The sequence below is a fragment of the Rosa chinensis genome, chromosome 4 (assembly GCF_002994745.2).
Source record: "Rosa chinensis cultivar Old Blush chromosome 4, RchiOBHm-V2, whole genome shotgun sequence".
NCBI lineage: Eukaryota > Viridiplantae > Streptophyta > Magnoliopsida > Rosales > Rosaceae > Rosa > Rosa chinensis.
The window spans coordinates 19,166,145-19,185,162 of record NC_037091.1 but is presented as its reverse complement, the minus strand read 5'-3'; the positions used below and the strand labels follow the sequence as shown (position 1 = coordinate 19,185,162).

At 37.1% G+C, this 19,018-nt stretch overlaps 3 protein-coding genes across 3 annotated transcripts; 2 read left to right on the top strand and 1 right to left on the bottom strand.

Annotated features, from left to right (window-relative positions):
* Positions 1-757: 757 nt before the first annotated feature.
* LOC112198936 (uncharacterized mitochondrial protein AtMg00310-like) lies at positions 758-1,150 on the top strand. Its single transcript, XM_024340021.1, has one exon. The coding sequence runs from the start codon at positions 758-760 to the stop codon at positions 1,148-1,150; it is 393 nt and encodes a 130-aa protein (XP_024195789.1).
* A 114-nt stretch (positions 1,151-1,264) lies between these two features.
* On the top strand, positions 1,265-2,020 carry LOC112198935. The gene has a single exon (XM_024340020.1). The coding sequence runs from the start codon at positions 1,265-1,267 to the stop codon at positions 2,018-2,020; it is 756 nt and encodes a 251-aa protein (XP_024195788.1).
* Positions 2,021-6,522: 4,502 nt separating this feature from the next.
* LOC112198210 (pentatricopeptide repeat-containing protein At2g18940, chloroplastic) lies at positions 6,523-9,714 on the bottom strand. Its single transcript, XM_024339292.2, has one exon. The coding sequence runs from the start codon at positions 9,408-9,410 to the stop codon at positions 6,870-6,872; it is 2,541 nt and encodes an 846-aa protein (XP_024195060.1). The 5' UTR covers positions 9,411-9,714; the 3' UTR covers positions 6,523-6,869.
* Between the last annotated feature and the right edge of the window lie 9,304 nt (positions 9,715-19,018).

The following is a 19,018-nucleotide window of genomic DNA, read 5'->3' as shown; positions in this document are numbered from 1 at the left end:
ATCATAGCTCATGAAGTCTATCATCATTTTAAGTGATTGAAATCTGCTCCTGATTATGAGTTAGCTCTAAAACTTGACATGAACAAGGCCTACAACCGAGTGGAATAGGACTTCCTTGAAGCTACTTTGAAGAAGATGGGGTTTGATAATCTTTGGATTAAACTTGTTATGGGATGTGTTTCCTCTATTTCCTTCTCTGTCTTGGTCAACGGAGCTGCAGGTAATTCTTTCAAACCATCAAGGGGACTTAGGCAAGGGGACTCTCTTTCCCCTTATCTCTTCTTGATATTGTTTGTGAGGTCCTATCTATCAATATTGCTAGTGCAGTTTCAGCTAACTCTCTTCAAGGAATCAATATTAGCAATGACGGGCCTTGCTTGACTCATCTTTTTTTGCTGACGATGCTCTCTTCTTCACCAAAACCAATAAGCAAAACTGCACAGCTCTCATTTATGTTCTATCTCAGTATTGCCTGGCTTTGGTTCAGTCAATCAATTTCAACAAGTCTTCAGTCCTCTTTTTAGCTGGTACCCCCCCCCCCCCCCAGAATATCAAAATTGACCTAGCAGGTATTCTTCAAATCCCTATTGCTGAGAAACCAGGTGTATATCTTGGTCTGCCTTGTCATTGAGAAACGCTTACTTACATCCGAGATCACATTGCAAGTAAGATCAAAGGCTAGAAAGTGAATTTTCTTTCCCAAGCGGGTATAGAAGTTTTGCTAAAAGCAGTTGCCTCGGCTGTTCCAACCTATCCCATGTCCATATTCCTGCTCCCTAAAACTCTTTATAAAGCCATAAACTCTGATCTTGCTAACTTTTGGTGGGGATATACTGATACCAAGTCAAAAATTCACTGGAATGCTTGGCCTAAGTTGTGTGAAGCAAAATCTAAGGGTGGAATTGGTTTCAGAGAGTTCAACACTTTCAACAAGGCTCTGCTCGCCAAGCAATGCTGGCGCATCCTAAAAAACCCCAATGCCTTATGGGTGAAAGTGTTAAAAGGAAGGTACTTTCCAAACTCCTCTTTCTTGAGTGCCAAAAATGGTAGGCGTCCTTCATGGGGATGGAACAGCTTAATTGCCGGTAGGGACACGATTTCTAATCATGCTTTCTGGCAAATCAACAACGGAAGATTAATTGATGTTTAGACTAACCGTTGGGTACCCAACTCTAATGGGGGCCTTATCATACCTATCAACACCCGAAATCGGTTCACCCCCCTTGCTGTACAGGAACTTATTGATCCAATCAACCATTGCTGGATGATTAACCACATTGAACATTTCCTGTCTATTGAGGATGCTAAAGCAATCAAGTCAATTCCTTTGGGTGATCTCAACAAAGATGATTCTCTTATTTGGCCAAGAGAGAAAGCGGGTAAATATAAGGTGAAATCTGGCTACCACTGCTTAACTTCCAAGCTTGTAGTTCCCGAAGTCGGTAAGCCCTCTTCCTCTCACCAAATTGATAGTAAAGTTTGGAAAGTGATTTGGAACTCTGGTCTACTCCCGAAAATCTCAAACTTCCTCTGGAGAGATATTTCTAATGCACTCCCCTGCTTCAGTAATCTGTTCAAAAAGAAAGTCATTCCATCTCCTCTTTGTAGCCTCTGTGGTCAATACCCTGAAACAATTGAGCATTGCCTTCTTCTTTGCCCTTGGACTAAACGGGTTTGGTTCGGTAGCTCACTCGGTTATCCTCCAAAACTTGAGGAAATCTCTACTCTTGATTGTTGGCTTCTAAGAACCATTGAGGAAGGTTCAAAGCTGGTCGATGATCCTTCAATCTTCTTGGAGCTGTTGGGATTCATTCTCTTTGAAATTTGGAAAATGAGATGTGCTGCTATCTACAAGAATGGCTTTGTAAACCCGGATATAGTCATCTCAAATGCCAATTTCAGTTCTTTGGAATGGGCAAATGTTAAGATGGTGAATGATTCCCTAACCTCAACTCCTTTGACAAGTAGCAGCATACTACTTGGAAGCCTCCACCTGAGAACTTTATCAAGATCAACTTAGACGGAGCTTGGGATCCCTTGACAAAGAATGGAGGCACTGGTGCAATATTAAGAGATCACAGTGGGGGCCTTGCTGGGGGCAGCTATTTTAACCCCTACAATTCAGCCATTGAGTTAGAGGCTATAGCTTTAATTCAAGGGTGTTTCCTGGCAGCAAGGTTGAACAAATTAAATATCGTTTGTGAATGTGATTGTAAGGATTTGGTGGAGTTTGTTAACAATCAAGAATGCGGTGAGAGTTGGACCCTTTTATGGAAGACATTCTCAGGTTTAAATCTCATTTCAATAACTTCACCTGCACTTGGACTCCCCGTGAAGCTAACCGTTCAGCGGATGCTGCGGCCAAGCTAGCAAAACAGAGGCTTCTATCCCAAGAGTGGATGAATTACCCCCAGCCTCTTTGGTGTCAGCTCTTCGTCGAGATGATCAACCACGCCCCCCCAGACTGAGTTGAAGTTTATCTAGCTGCTGCTGCTTGTGTTTGTTTTGCTTTCTTTGTTTCTGTCCCTTGTCTTGCTTTTTGTTTAGTCTGGTTGTACTTTTGGACTTTGTCCTCTTTAATGAATTTCTCTATTTGACCAAAAAAAAAAAAAAAAATTGGTCACAACTCCAAATTATCACCATGTCTAAAGCTCATTATAGACATCATACTTTTCCGTACGTAACCTTGCACACCACGCTTATTCTTGTAAGCCTCAAATGCATGAATGTGGCTTAGGTCCACGTGTTTGGCATGATAATTAGGATGTAACTTGCCTGTCTATCTTATTGGGTTCGAAACATGAATTGAGCCAACTAGCTGGATTTTTCGGGGTCAACAACTCTTTTGATTACTTAGAGGAAATTTAAGTCCGCCTCAGACCGATGCGCAACCCCTAAACTTATTTGAAAACATTGATTTATAGTATAAATAGATTGTTAAATAAAATATTAATAAATACAATATTACAATTTGCATATCCGATTAAGAAACTCCTATAAATCTCAATCTCATTCATGAATCTTCTTTTTCTATACCATTGCTAGTATTGTGTCTTTTTATAAACCTTAGTCTAAATTATCAGACAATCATACGACTATAAATAGGCACCTCTCGTTTATGATGTTACAAAAAGCATGGTGTTCTGTTAAAATATGTTGTTATGCGTAGATTTTATTACTTTTACACCTATGTTTTGAGTTATAAAAATGCTTTTATAGTGTTCTACTAGATATCAAAATACACTGCTTTCAATTACAAAAACGTTTTTCTAGTGTCCTCATAGACATTAGAGAACATTTTCTCTAATTATGAGGACTTTTTTTTTCAACATCCTTGAAAACTACTTAAAATGACTCCTTGATTGAGGAAAATTTTTCAAAATGTCATCTAAAGTTTTTTAGACATTTGTCTAACGTCCTTAAATTCAATTGGTGTTTGCTTGACCTTGCTCTCACATTTGCTTAACCTTGTCGGCACTTGGTGTTTGTTTGGCCATTCTCAAACACTTACTTGGTCTTGCTCTGGCAATGGGTGTTTATTCAGCCTTGCTCAAACATTTGCTTGATCATCTCAGAGCTTGATATTTACTTGCCCTTGCCCTACTCGATATTTGCTTTGCGTTGCTCTCACCCTCATTCTTTGGTTGGCCTTGATGACACTCGGTATCCACAGAAAATGCTAGATTTTATACATATTCAAGTGTAGATTCACTTTATTCTCTCTTTATTCTCCCCGTGGATCAATCAATCGAAACTCTCTTTATTCTCTAATAGCTCAAGCATTCAATTCACGGATGATCTCACTTATTTTTAAAATAATTAACTCATATTGCCACGAAATAGCCATCCACATGTTGTCACATCCATTATATTTTTAGCATAATTAAATAACTCATAAATAATAGCTAATAGAATGTATAAGAAACCTTCAACTAAAGTCTTTTTTCAATGGTTAAGGGGAGTTGACTTTTGATGACATTTACCATGGATCTTTGCATTCAAAACACATACCAAGAAAAATGAAAATATGCAACATAATTGTTACACCTCATACCTAGGATTACCTGTTTATTTGTCATTTGGATGGTAAATAATTAATATCCTTACTTTTTTCTTTCATTTCAAACTTTTAGAGCGTCTTTACTAGCACACTCTCTATCTTGACTCCTTAGCTATTTTAGAGAGCATGTTTAGCATTTTATTTATTTTAGCAACTTCACCAGACTCCAAAGTGACTCTCTGTTATAACTTTTAGCTATCTCACTACTAAATATTGAGCAATGCGAGCCATTTTTGAGTCAAATTTTAGCCAAAATAGCTAAAAAGTCATTTTGGTTAGTCACTTTAGAGCATCTTTAGCAGACTCTCTATTATGGCTCCTTAGCTATTTTGGAGAGCATATTTAGCTTTTTATCTATTTTAGTAGCTGCACCAGACTCCTAAGTGGCTCTCTATTATAACTTTTAGCTATCTCGCTCCTAAATATAGAGAGCGAGATGAGGCTCTCTATAATTTAAAACATTCCTTTCAAGTTATTTTATATAGTTTATAAATGCATTTAAACTATTTAATCTTTATTTAAAAAATAAAATAAATTCAAAACTAGCTTAAATAGAGAGCATTGATGCAGACATATTTCTAAAGTGGCTAGCTAAAATGACTTTTTAGCTATTTTGGCTAAAATTTAACTCAAAAATGGCTAGCATTGCTAAAGATGCTCTAAGACATACGACTGTAGAGTGCTATATTTTAATTAATTTTGAAGTTATATTATTTTTTGAATGAAGATCAAATAGTTTAAGTACATATATAAATTACATAAAATGACTCAAAATGAATCTTTTAAATTATAGAGAGCCTCATCTCGCTCTCTATATTTATAAGCAAGATAGCTAAAAGTTATAATAGAGGGCCACTTAGGAGTCTAGTGCAGCCGCTAAAATAAATAAAAAGTTAAACATGTTCTCTAAAATAGCTAAGGAACCAAAATAGAGAGCCTGCTAAAGACGCTCATAGAGAGCGAGATGAGACTCTCTTTAATTTAAAACATTCATTTTGAGATATTTTATGTAATTTATAAATACATTTTAAACTATTTAATCTTCATTAAAAAAATAATATAAATTTAAAACTAGCTAAAATATAGAGAACTGATGCAGATGAGTTTTAAAAGTGGCTAGCCAAAATACATTTTTAGCTACTTTGGCTAAAATTTGACTAAAAAGTGACTAACATTGCTAAATATGCTCTTAAGGGCTTCAAGTTTGACTTTTTCTACAATTCACTTTTTGAAGAAACTTCATTCGTGAAAGATGTAGAGCACGTTAAACCAAATCTGTGGACACGCGACACGCTAAAATCGAAGACGTCCTAATTTTTTGTAAGAATAAAAATAAGACAAATTAGTGAAAGAAATCCGTTAAATAAATGAAGATGATGCTTATAATTTAGGGGAGTGAAATTCATACTCCCTATTTTACAATCCACACTTCATTTTTTTTTTTTAGTATCTTAAATTTTATATTTTTGTTCAACTAAAAGAGAGAAGGAGTGTGGATTGCAAAATAGAGAGATAGACCAATGAGAGTTGGTTCAGTTGGCAAGGGCAGACCTCAACACACAAGTTCGATCCCCACTACCAACAATCTCTCATTTAGTGGGTAATCTAGAAAATGTCGTGCATAATTCCATACCAATGGGCTGAGCTGGGACACTGGCCAGTTTCGTAAGTCGTGTTGGGTTGTGATCGTAGGTTTGCCCTGACCCTGGTAGTGTAGGGAAGCCTCCCTTTTACCTGTAACCAAAAATAAAAATAGAGAGAGAGAGTAATGAAATTTATTGCCCAAACTCTTGAGAGTACAGAAAGCACATTCAACGTAAACTCTGTTTGGTAAAAGACTTTCTTTTCCGATACGTCCAAACATGTCCTAGAATACTCTTAAAATGCTGTTCAACTTTTGTTAGAACTACTAATGTCACAGGCACTTTTTTTTATCTTTTTTATGTTCTGATTCTCATGTCAGTATTGTTGGGTGTGATTGCACGTGGGAAGAGCTGATGAGGTCTATCAGAAGCATTTCATAATGTTCTGCCCTTGAGTAGCAAGAATTAGTGGAAATGTGGCTTGAATTAGTGGAAATGTGCTCTTTATCTAATGTCAAAACTCAGATTAAACAGGCATGGAAATATATATGAACAACATCAGCTCTCATAAATCCTCAGATCCCAGAAATCATCAAGTATCAAAGTTTTCTGCATGTAAATCCTAATTTTCAGGAATCTTATACGACTGAATTGAAATGAAAACACTTGTTTTTTAGACTATTTTGCAAGGTTTAAAACCCTAAATATATGAAATAACCAAATGACTAAATCAGGAAATCCCACTCTAGGCAACACAGTTCTTCACCAAGACATGTAAGAAAATAGAGAAAGCAGTTCGTGTTGACCTACACATAATAAAGAAAGAGATCTAGAGAATCATGATTCCAAAAGTGGCTATGGAAAACAGTGGAAGCAATATATGTTACAAAGATTTATTGATCCTGTTGCAAAATAAATAGAAATTATGTACAAAGCAAAGAAGGCAGCTTTTCCTATTAAGTATGCAAAAATAGTTTACAGAAAAACTCTCTAAGCAGCTAATACAGCCTTGGATTTCAGACTCCTGAGGGAAAATTACAGTTACCTGCTCACAGTTCTGACACTGTAATGCACAGCATTCTTTACCGCGCCCCCTGTAGGGAACAACGTAGTTACAAATTTTCACAAGTATCTTCATTTTCAGACCCTAGAGACTTGGGTGTTTCCAAAAAACTTGGGTATCACTTTGATGTATGAAAGATGAATGCCAATGCCCTGTACTGTGATCAGTAACTTGGACTACTTAAGTTCTCCAATGCTTCCCAATTGCCCCTAATGCGAGAAGTGAGTCTTTCCACATATTCATCATCAAAAGAATTATCAATCTCGTTAATCTTTGACAGAAAGTCCATAGCTTCTTCAAACTTCCTTGCTTTACAATAACCATCCACCACAATCTTGTAGGTTAACTCATTAGGTTTGCAATTGTTCTGAGTCATATAGCTAATCACTTCATCTACTTCTGAGAACATTCCTCGCCCTGAATAGCCAGTGACAAAAGTATTGTAGGTAAAAATACACGGTCGAATCCCTCTTGCTGTCATCTCAGAGAGAATTCTTATAGCCTCTTGCATGTGCCCTTGCCTGCAAAATCCTTTGATGACAGTGTTATAAGAGACAAGGTCCGGTTTCCCACCAGATTTTTGTAAGGACAGGAGAATTTCTTCTGCTTTCCAACACTCTCCCTTTCTGGCATACATGTCCATCAAGCTATTGTAGGTTACGAGATCTGGCTGAAGGTCGTTTTCACGAATCATGTGCAGCATGTCATTAGCCCGGTCATACATGTTCTTTCGAGCATAAATGGAAAGCATAGAATTGAACAGGACCAAATCAGGTTTATATCCTTTAATCTGCAATTGCTGGAATGCCCTCTCCATACCCCTTAGTGCTCTACACTTGAAGTTTGCAAGAACAAGTGTTCTCAAAAGAATCCAGCTAGGAAAAATATGACCCTCATAGATTTCTTTCTCAATTCTCTCTATCCCCCTCACATTCCCTCCCTTTGCATGGCAATTGATCATCAATGAATATGAGGTTTCATTAGGCTTAAAACCTTTATTCTTCATGTCTAGAATAACAGATTCAGCTGCTTTCCAGTCCCCTCGCCGAGCCAGAGCATTTAGAAGTGCATTGTAAGTTGTAATGCATGGGGTAAATCCAGCTCTAATCATCTCATCGTGCATCTGTGCAGCATCTATATCTGACCCACACCGTCCATATGCACTGATCAAGGTATTGAAGGTGTCTCTGTCAGGCTCAAAACCACAATTCTTCATTTCTCGAAGCACCTGATTCACATACTTGTGCTTGCCCTTATCACCACACATGGCAAGCATTGTATTCCATGTAATCCGGTTAGGGGCACATCCACTCGACTTCATATCACAAAGTATTTTTATCATCTCCTCTGGCCGTGACTTCTTTCCAAGCATTGCAAGGACAGCATTGTAGGTACAAACATTAGGAACACAGCCAGTCTCCTTCATTTGGTTGAACAACCTTAGAGCTTCTTCCTCCTTTCCTGCTCTTCCATATGCATTTATAACGGTAGTGTATGTAACAGCGTTTGGCATGGTTCCTTTTTGGGTCATTGTTTTTAACACAGATGCACCCTCCTCGGCGAATCCTGCCCTCACATAAGCTGCCACAAGCTCATTGTAAGTAACAGCATCAGGTGGGCAGTTGTTATCCTCCATTTCTTTCAATATGCTCAATGCCTCCATGAACACCCCCGCCTTGCCGAAAACTTGTAGCAAAGAATTATAGGTAACTGTTCCTGGTACATACCCTTGTGACTTCAATCCGGCAAAGAACTCTTTTGCCTCATCCAACAAACCCTCTCTTCCACAAGCAGATATCACTGTACTACAAGTAAAATCATCAAATTCAAATCCTTTGCTCTTCATCTCAGCCAACAGGCCTAAAATTTTATTCCAAGATCGACCCTTCTTCCCATAAACATCAAGCATGACATTGTAAGTAACCAAAGTCGGCGAAAGACCCATCTCCATCAACTTCTCAAACAAGTCAATTGCTCGTTCGTACTTGCCAGTGCGAGAATATGCATGAATGACAGTGGTATAAGCTCGAACATCCAGCGAGTATTCCTCTATGGGAATTACCTCAAATAGCTTGGATGCAATAGTATGCTGTGACTCTCTACCCAAAATTCTAACCATTAGTTCAATGATCTGCTTATCCAATTTCAAACTTTCAGAATGTAAATTCAGCATAATCCATTCAAACAACAAAAGGGCTCTTTCCCAATTGCCAGAAAGGTCTAATGCCTTCAACAGACTAATCAAATCAACTTCAAGCAACTCAAACTTAGCAGAATCACATAATTCATTCACACAATGCAAAGGCGACTCTACAATGGAATTGAACATCATCTTACCCTTTACCGTCAAGAAGTCGATAAGCCCATCTTCTGGTTTGGCCTTGTCCTCAAAGTTGTGGACTAAAACCGAGGTGGGTTTCTTCAATTGGTGCTGTTTCGGAGTCGAATCCACTGAAATTTGAAGAGAAGGGAAAACGGCATTGGTTTGGTGTGGTGGGTTTAAGGGTTTAAGGTTTTGGGGAGTGTTGGGAGGAGAAGAGATGTTGAGAAGGTGCTGGAGAAGAGAGTCAATAGGAAATGAAGAAGGGGTTTGGGGAAGGGGTGGCAAAGTGGTTGCATTGAATTTCACAGGAGGGCTTGGTTGTATTGGTCTGCTGGTTTGAATGGGAAGGACTGGTCTACTTGGGAAGAGGGTACCTTCCATTGTAGAGAGAATTGTGTTTCTGGGTTTTGCTGAAGCTAGAGGAGTGAGCAAAGGAGCAAAGAAGAGTGGATTTGGATAACAGACACAGATGAGGAGAGCATTCTGAAACTGGGATTTAGATAAAAAGAATGATGGATGATTGGTCTTTATTAAAGATGGTATTGGGTTAGACTGATCATCTAAAACAGAGAGGGGTGGGATTGGGGGAGATGACTGGTCTCTATTGAAGATGGTATGGGCAAAAAGATTGGGTTTTTAAAAACAGAGGTTTTTCAGTCTGTTTCTTTTGGGAAATTTAGGAAGTGTTTTTCATCGACAAATTCACCTCCCTTGCTCTCCATTATGAAAAATTAAAAAATCATGGTCCTGTCATTATTAATAAGAGAAGTTCAGTTTCAGTCTAACGACGTAAGTCTCTCATTCATAAGTGGAAGGTCGTGAATAAAACTCACGGAAGATTAATTATTTTAATTTTTAGTTGTTGAGAGAAAACGAGGATAAGGACGAGGTGGAGTGTTCACAAACAGGCTCTACGAGTTTCTCCAGCGGAATAGTCAAATCCACGTGGAGACCTCCAACGGTAAGAGAATCATATGTGAACCACTCCAACCCATATAAGCTATATCTGACGTGTAAATGACAGATTGACTTGGGCTGTCAAATTTAACAGAACCAAACCCATAAACCATACTAATTGGATTTTCTTTTTCCTAATACCCTACTATCAATATTAAGGGCAAGTAAAATGTCCGTCTTTTAACCATGAAACCTTACGATGGCTTCAAGAAAGTTCATTGGTATTGATAAGCCTATGAAAACCTTAGTAGATTGTATGTAGGAGGAATGCTAGCAACCTTCCCCTCCAACCTTTCCCTTTCTACCTTCTCCATTCATTGCATGCCACGTGTATTCCACTATTTAAAAAATTCAAATAATTAATACAATTAAAAAACAAATTCTCACTTCCCTTCTTTACCCTTATTTTAATTTCACATGCATTTAATTAAGTAATAAATTTTAGTTTCTCAACTTTTTTTTCTTTTTTCTTTTTGTTTGCAATTATATTACTTTTGTGGGCTTGTCGGTGAGCTGTGACTTGTTGGTAAATTATAATTCCAACATTGTAAAGGTCATGGGTTCGATTCTCATTGACATATATGTAAGGGTGGGGTGGGTTAAGGGTTTTTTAAAAAAAAAACCAAAAAAAAAAATATATTACTTTTGTGGGCTTACATAGTTACATACGTATTTACATAAGAAATACGTACATATATATATATATATATATATATATATATATTTAAGAACATACATACTTCAAATTTTTCCCAAAAAAAAATATAGAATTGAAACCAAAAAATTGGCCAAACGTTTGCTTTACTTATATATATATATCAAAGAGAATGTTAAAAAAAAAAATTATATAATCATCCAATCTAACATGTGTTCTAACGAGAAGGGAAAAAAGAAAAAAGGTTTGCAGCTGCCATGTCAGTGAGTTTTACCATATTTTTTTTTTGTGGGTTTTATATTAAAAAAGATGTCAAAAAAAGACTCAGTATTATGGAACAGGACCAAATGAATGAAAGAAAAATTTTCGTAAAAAATTAGGTAATATAAGAAATGAAAAAAAATTAGAAAAACAAAAGAGTCAAGAGTTTTTTTTTTTTTTTTTTTTCATATTAATAGAGAGCATTTAATAAGGTCAAACATAAATAAGGACAAAACATGGAATGAAATTAGTTATTTTTTCAAGGTAGTAAATACATATATTGTAATCATAAATGAATCCACATGGCACAAGATAAGTGGGGTAGGTAAAAAGGGAAAGGTTGGAGTGGAAGGTTGCTAGCATTCCTCTTGTATGTAGTATGGGCATCCTAGATAAGTTAGAATCCATAAATGTGAATTAATCAAACACAATTAATGTTGTAACACATGATTATATTGGACCTTTTGGCACTCCGTCACTCCATTGTCGAGTGATTGGTGTTATTCAAATATGACTTAACATAGACTTCGAGAAGGTCCCATTTGATTAGGGTTACTTTGAGGAAACTTTGATGAGTTGTATTGACAAGATATCGTAAGGAAGTTACATTTTCAAGATCCGGTCCTTAAGTCTTTAACTAAGTTTTTTAAGATGATCGATGAAGGTATCAAACATATTACTAAACAATATTACTAACTAAGTCTTTCACCACGTTCATGTCAAATGTAGTAATTAGTTTTGAATTAAGCATATAGTGACACAAAATGGATGTGCAAGTGATCGTCTTGGAGATCGGGTTCATTACACAATATTACTAATACCTAAATCTCTGGGAGGTTTAGGCATAAGACCCTCTGCCTTATACAATAATGCTGATATTGCTAAACTAGCTTGGAAAATCATTACTAACAAAGATAATTGGTGGTCGCAGATTATGAGACTGAAATACTTGAGACACGTACACCCTTTTTCCAGGCAAGGAAAAAACAGTCTCACTCCTTTGCCTGGAAAGGAATTCTGGATGCCAAAGACTTGATTATGAAAGGAATCAGGTGGATCCTAGGAAATGGTAAATCAATTAACTTCTGAACCTTTAATTGGATTTTCGATCACCCACTGCATGTTTATGTGGCTGAGGATAAGAAGCACCTCATCAATTGGAACAAAACAGTTGAGGATTACATGAGCCATAAATCCTGGAATAGAGGTAAACTCTCCCAGCTTCTTGATCCAAACATTGTCAATCAAATAATTGGAGTTCCATAACTACTACTGAACATGAAGATGAATTCATTTGGGGACCCTCTTCAAACGGGTTTTTTACCATAAAATCTGCCACTTGGATGCAAATACACAATCAGGAAAAACATAGTCAAATTGTCCTCATAGTAAAAATGTGGAAACTGGATATCCCACCAAAGATTAAAAGGTTTGCCTGGCTCCTCCTTAAAGGAAGGCTAAAAACGAGAGACAAACTGTCCAGATTTGGCTTAATACATGATAACTCTTGCCCCATTGCAACGCGGACAATGAAACTACAGATCATTTGTTTGGCTGTTGTGATTTTGCTAAGGAAGTTTGGAAACTTGCAGGTATGTCTCCTAATCTAAACTAGAATGATGGTTATCTGAAAAATTTTCATGAACACTAGCAAGGCCTTTTGATAGCAAGCTATTTGAGAAATTACTTACAATTTGCTGGCAAATCTAGAAAGCAAGAAATGACATAGTCTTCAGAAATGCACAAACAAATCCCCGAGCTATGGTAGCAGCTTCTGCTACTGTGCTTGCTAATACTACTGACTCATTGCAACAAGCAGGGAGAGATTTTCAAAACCATCCTACCACTATTAAGTGGACCTCTCCGTCTGCTTGTTGTGTTAAGGTAAAACTTTGACGGATCTGTAAATGGATCTTCTATTGCCGGAGGTTTTGTAATACACGACTGCCGAGGGAACCCCCTTATTGCAGCCACCAGAAATGCTGGCTCCACCACGGTTCCTTTGGCTGAGGCCATTGCACTAAGAGATGGGCTCCTATGTGCGCAAGACCAAGGTTACACAACAATTGAAGTAGAAGGAGACTCTAAAATGGTAATCGATGCGGTTAATAAGCGCCTGCAACCACTTTGGAGATTGCTAAAACTTATTCAAGACATCCATGCTACTGCTGCTTGCTTTCACTCTATCAGCTTTAAACACATCTTTAGATAAGCCAACTTTGTGGCTGATGCCATTGCGAATTTAGGGCACAATGTTGTAATAGGATCTACTTGGACTAATAGGGCACAATGTTGTAAACTGTGGGTGCCCGAGTGGCTTCTAGATTTAATTGATAGTCTTCTTCGTATCAAAAAAAAAAAACTAAAGAATATATTATAGGAAGTTAGCCCACTAATTAATTATTATTACATTATAATTAAGACATCACCGGTTATGAAATAGTGATGACTTTAGCCACAACTAGAAGCTCCCACTAGTGATGTGAAGACTTGTAATGTGTGGGATCACAAATATAGACATGAAGATATGTAAATATACAACTAGGGATCTTTCTCCAGATCCCCCATATAGGTAATCCTGAAGGTGAATATTTCAAGAGCCTTTCAACGATCTATCTCCAGCCAAAGCATTATATGAGTGAGTGATACATCAAAGTGATCATATTCTACATATAAATTAGGGTTTGACAAAAATTATATGCTCTAACTCTGATCATATTTTACATCGGAATATTGGTTGACAAAATAATTAAATTACACTGGAACGATAACTATTGTTTGGTTTTAGTATTTAGTTTTTGGATATTATCATGAGCTTATAATATTAGAATTTATTTCTAATTATGTAACTCGAGATTAATCCGATTAATTGTATCATGCATTATCGAATTTAGATGGTATGGTATCTAGCACACAAAAATTTGAATTTCTACTAATAAGTAGTTAATTCTAAGTAGTTTTAAGTATTGAATTTTGCTTACTACCTTAAACTTTTGAGGTTTAATTAGTTCAGTTCATTCTATTTGAATTTCATCAAAAACATCCATGCATTCTCATTGTTAATCTAACAGATCCATCTGTTAGTCTACCCTGATGTGGCTTAGATTTAGGGTAAACGATTAAAATCTTCACTTTTTACCTTCATTTGGAACTTTTAGGGGCTCTAAGTATGACTTTTTCTTTAGTCCACTTTCTGAGAAAACTTCCTTCATGAAAGATGTAGAGCACGTTAAACCGAGTTAGTGGAAACGCGGCACACAAAGTAGAGTTTGCATGAAAGAGTTACAATTAGAAAAATGAAAGTTACCTTTTTGGGAAACTAACTTAAAAAATTTTCACCTTCAACTTCGAGAAAGTTTCCATTTCCGTCAAAACCCTTAATCCCAAATTCTCTCGAGACAGACCCGAATACCGACCCGACATGAAACTAAGATCCGCCGATATCTTCGTAGTCCAGCCACTCTAGACGGCAAGGCCAGTCGCCTTCAGCACGCCTCTCCACGCCGACCAAAACTACACTCTTCACTTACCTCGATTTGTGCTGTGGAAGGAGACTCAAAAGAAATTATAGCTGGGACCCAACGAGAAGTTGCAGCTCCGGCCACCGATTGGGACAAGACCACTCGGGTTTTGAAGCTTGTACCTTGTAAATCAAACCCTCCAAATGGTGCAGCTCGACTTGATCGGAGTGAGAAAATTCGACGGCTAGAAGAAATAAGGATTCCTGAAGATTTGTAGGTGAATCCGGCCTCCTCATTTAAAACCTAAATTTGTTGTAGTTATGAAAGATGTTGGCATTGCTGTTGCGAATCTTTTGGCATAAGTATTGTGACCTAATTCAGGGTCAGACGTGGAGGCGCGTGGGGCCTATGAGCAGCAGCTTGTGGTGGCGCGTGGGGGTGCATCTAGTCACATCAGGTCTTCTGCTTTAGTCTGTCATGGACAACTCATCGTTACGAGCATGTGGATATAGTTTGGTAGCCATAAGATGAACTTTGGGATCGATATAAATTTTTGAAGTTTTAGAAATTCGGGTGTCGATTCGGGAAGATCCGACCGTTAGATCAATCCCTTTTTTCGCTAGGTTGTTATAATTATCGAGTCAGCGTAACCTATGAAATTTGAGCTTGTTCGGATATGATTTCAAGCTATCGATGAATTATAGTTTAGGAGTTTTGGTTTTGTTATAGTCAATTTAATTTCGGTTCTCGAAATCAATTGTTTATGATTATCAAGTTGTTCGGAACGATATCTATATCGAGCTCGAGGAGGAATTCGTCAAACGATGTTCATATCTGAAATTCAGTGAGTGAACATTTGCTTTTAAATTAATTATGCATGCAGTACTATATTTTTGAGTATTCAATTTTCGTATTGATGTATTGATAATGCTTGAGGCTTGATATTTATTTTATAATTTATTTATGATTTATCAGAATTTCTTAATCATATGTTTTTGATGACATGGTGATAGTCTTCTATGTTGATTGGAGTTTGATATTGATTTCTTTTCCAAATGTTATTATCGGTCTTGAGTTCATTTTGAGTTATAAGTATTTATGGAGTTTTTGCTGATACTTGAATTATGGAGTTATCGAGAACTTTGTTTTTGGGAAGATGTTGATTTAATACGTATAAGAGATAATGAGTTAAGAGTTACAAATTAAGGAGGTAAATTATCAAAGATGATGATATTAGCACAGGCATGTAAAACTTGGTCGATAAGAAGACCTCTCATGTTGAGAGCCAGCACATCATCCAAGCACAACAGTAATCCTTGGCCAAAGTCCTCTAGATAAGTGCACACAACAATAAGAAGCATTCCATCAAGTGACAAAAGATAACCCAAATATTTCTCACCATGGTCAAGACGAGCTCTACAAGCCAGTAGAGCCTGACCAACTATAGTTTTATCATGTAGCATCATCTTTTTCAAATTCCTTACAAGGGTAGCTTTCAAATTCCTTACAAGGGTAGCGAAGCAGATATCCTCGGGTTTACAAGGATATGTATGTTGCAAGTAAAACATCGCTTTCATCATGTGATCAAGTGTCAAAGCCTCGACAACGTTTGGGGACTCCTTCACCATTGTACACATCTTAGACCCATCTATTAGAGCTATGCTACAATGATACCTAGTGTTCAACACTTAGTCCAATGCTTCATCTTCCATTTTTATTCTCTACGTGAAACCACACGGCCTGTATTGAACTTAAGACTATAAAGGTTAGGGTACTTTGCTAGTGAATATATCGTTTGAATTATTGTATTATAACCTAGTTTAATATTTTATACAAACAAAGATATCGCTTTTTCATTAAAGTTTAACTTGACTATATATATTTCAAATAAGTCCGGCCACCGGCGAGATACACACACTTTAGCCCTTGTTTTATTATAGTTGATTTGTCAAGCCAATTTTTCTGTTATAGTTGTTGTCTTTTTTGTTTAATTTTTTTTTTCTTTTTCTTGTTGGTGTTTTTAAGGAAAAAGGGATGTTAGGTTCTTTGGCTGTTATGATGTTTCCTGACATAACTACTCTTTGCTAGGGCTTTCTTGGAGATTTTGATATTCACCTCTATATTCAACAACATATCTCAAACAATATGACTGACAAGATTGCTAACCATGCCACCTCGTTTGCATTATCCGACGCTTTTTGCATTGATCTTGGGCTTTCGCAATCGACATTCTTCCGTTCAAGTTGCTCTAACATAGTGTAGTAACGTTTTTCTGTTACTTAATTGAAGAAAGAAAGAACTGGAAGACAAACATGAGATAGAGAGAGAGAGAGAGAGAGAGAATTATTAGCAAAGTTGCACATTTTTAAATGAGATTTTTTTCCAATGAGATTCGTCATCAATTAATCGATTAAACATTAGATGCAGGTGGCCAACCATGAAATAATGAACATTGTTTCTTGTGTTAGCACCCCTATCACATAACTACAAGGATCACCATATACTTGGATTGTCAAATTTCACTATATATGCATTTCCATTATATGTACTAAATATTTTGTCTAAATACGACAACAAATAGAAAGAGATATAAAGTGCATTTAGGAAGGCTTAACTTTTTTTTTAAGGAGCTCAATTATGAAGCAATAGCTTTCCATGTGTTTGGTAAATTCAAAAATTGCTGCTTCTTTTATAAGTTGAAGCTCTTTTAGAGCCAAAAGCATAAGACTAAGACATACTTTTATAAGTTGCTATGAAAGGAAGCAACACATAAATGCATAAAGGTTTAATGAATATTATAATTTAGCAAAATTATCCTTATTGATTTATATAATGACACCATGTTGTCCTCATTTGTTCTATCTCTTATCTCTCATCTTCATCCCTCCTTATTGCATGTAGAACACTCATCAATCTAGAAATTTCAAGAAATCGTCTTACCATTTTTGGACCCCTTTCTCTTCCTTTTCTTTTTTCAACCCCAACATCTAGATTGAAATCTATGGTTTGACCATGGTTATGTTCTCAAAGTTCAGAGGATGATGATTATGATTATGATTATGGTTTATGATTTTTGAATTATGTATTGCAGGATATGAAATCATAGATTTGGAGGGGAGGAGATGAAGCCTGATTTTTTTCTTTTTCAATGCAATCGGGGAATTGAGAAGCTGTGTTTAAAGCTTTGATATTTTTCTTTTTGGTATTAATTTTTTGTTTTATGAACTTTGGCACTCTTGATTATAGCAAATCCAGATCAGTATGTTTATTGAGATTAGTACTAAGCTTCAGAGTTTGATTTTGGATTGTTTGCTGAGATTATATATTTGTTTTTGTGTTGTTTCTTTGGTTAACAGTATGTATAATTAGATCAGCCATGGAAAAAAAAGTTTACAGCTACTTCTTCATGCATTTCAAGCTTTGATCTTGAAACTTGAAGCCCAAAAAATGGGTTTTATATTCATAAGATATATTGCTTTAGTTGCTAAACAATAAATTGTATCAATTGGTTAAGAATATGAATTAAAAAAGAATATGAATTAAAAAGATGAGAGTAAAGGCCCATAAAAACATTCAATTGCAAAAAAAAAAAAAAAAAAAAAAACGCATCTAAAACTGACTCTGAACCGAGCTGAACTGAAAATTCGGTAGCTCGAAGTTTTTGCCCCAGTCCATTATCCTTTGGTTCTCGGTCCAGATTTTGGCCCAACCGATAAGTCTGAGTCAGACTTGGATTGGGTCCAAAATCAAGCCGGGCTGACCTGCACCCACCCCTACTTATTATTGTATGTAACCTTTTGTGGAGTTTATGGAAGGAAATGACTAATAGGTTGCATGAGGGGGGTTGTTTTTCTATGCTAAATTTCAGGCACTTTTTTGTCGTAAAACTTAAAGACTATGCCACTCCTATCACATACCGCTAAGCATAAGCAACGACCTCACAGATGGGCCCTGCCACATGGTTAGTCCCACCTACGATATGCATCCGGTAGACAGACACCCAAGCTACCCTGCTATGGTGGAGGTCGGCCGGTATCTCGCTAGGAGGCCACCCTCCCATACTTTCCAAAAGGGTTCAAGAGAAGCAAATATGTGTATTATGTCCCACATCGGAAATATGAAATAGAAGGAGACTTCCTTTAGCTATAAAGGGAAGTCCTCCTCTTCTTAGAGAAAGGGGATCCATGATCCCCACACATGTATCACTACAAAGGTCACTTGGCCTCACTCTTAGTGGAATCTCTAAGTGGACGTAGCCTTGCCTCATGGGCAAAGTGAACCACTATACATGCTTGTGTCACTATATCTCTCTGTCCATCATGCTCCATACTTAGTTCCCGTATTCTCTCACAAAAACATTGGCGGTAGAAGGAAGGGCCCTAGGAGTATGGGTATGAACCTCCGACCTCGAGTCCGAGCCAGCGAGTATATGAGCCAGCAGGTATGCGCATACCCCTAACCCTCAACTCTATATCCGAGCCTCACTCTTCTCCGAGGAGTCAGCAGGTACTATGAGTCAACAGGTACTACGAGTCAGCTGGTACGCGCAGGACACCCCGCACCTTAAGCAAGAGTCATGTACTGGTACCACCAATTAGCCCACCAAGGTACATGTATACTACTCTATGCATCACATCCCGATAGCTCCACTCATT

Bases quoted from the DNA above. Each gene is read 5' to 3' on its own strand.
- LOC112198936 (XM_024340021.1), top strand. From the start codon at position 758: ATGTCCATATTCCTGCTCCCTAAAACTCTTTATAAAGCCATAAACTCT.
- LOC112198935 (XM_024340020.1), top strand. From the start codon at position 1,265: ATGATTAACCACATTGAACATTTCCTGTCTATTGAGGATGCTAAAGCA.
- LOC112198210 (XM_024339292.2), bottom strand. From the start codon at position 9,410: ATGGAAGGTACCCTCTTCCCAAGTAGACCAGTCCTTCCCATTCAAACC.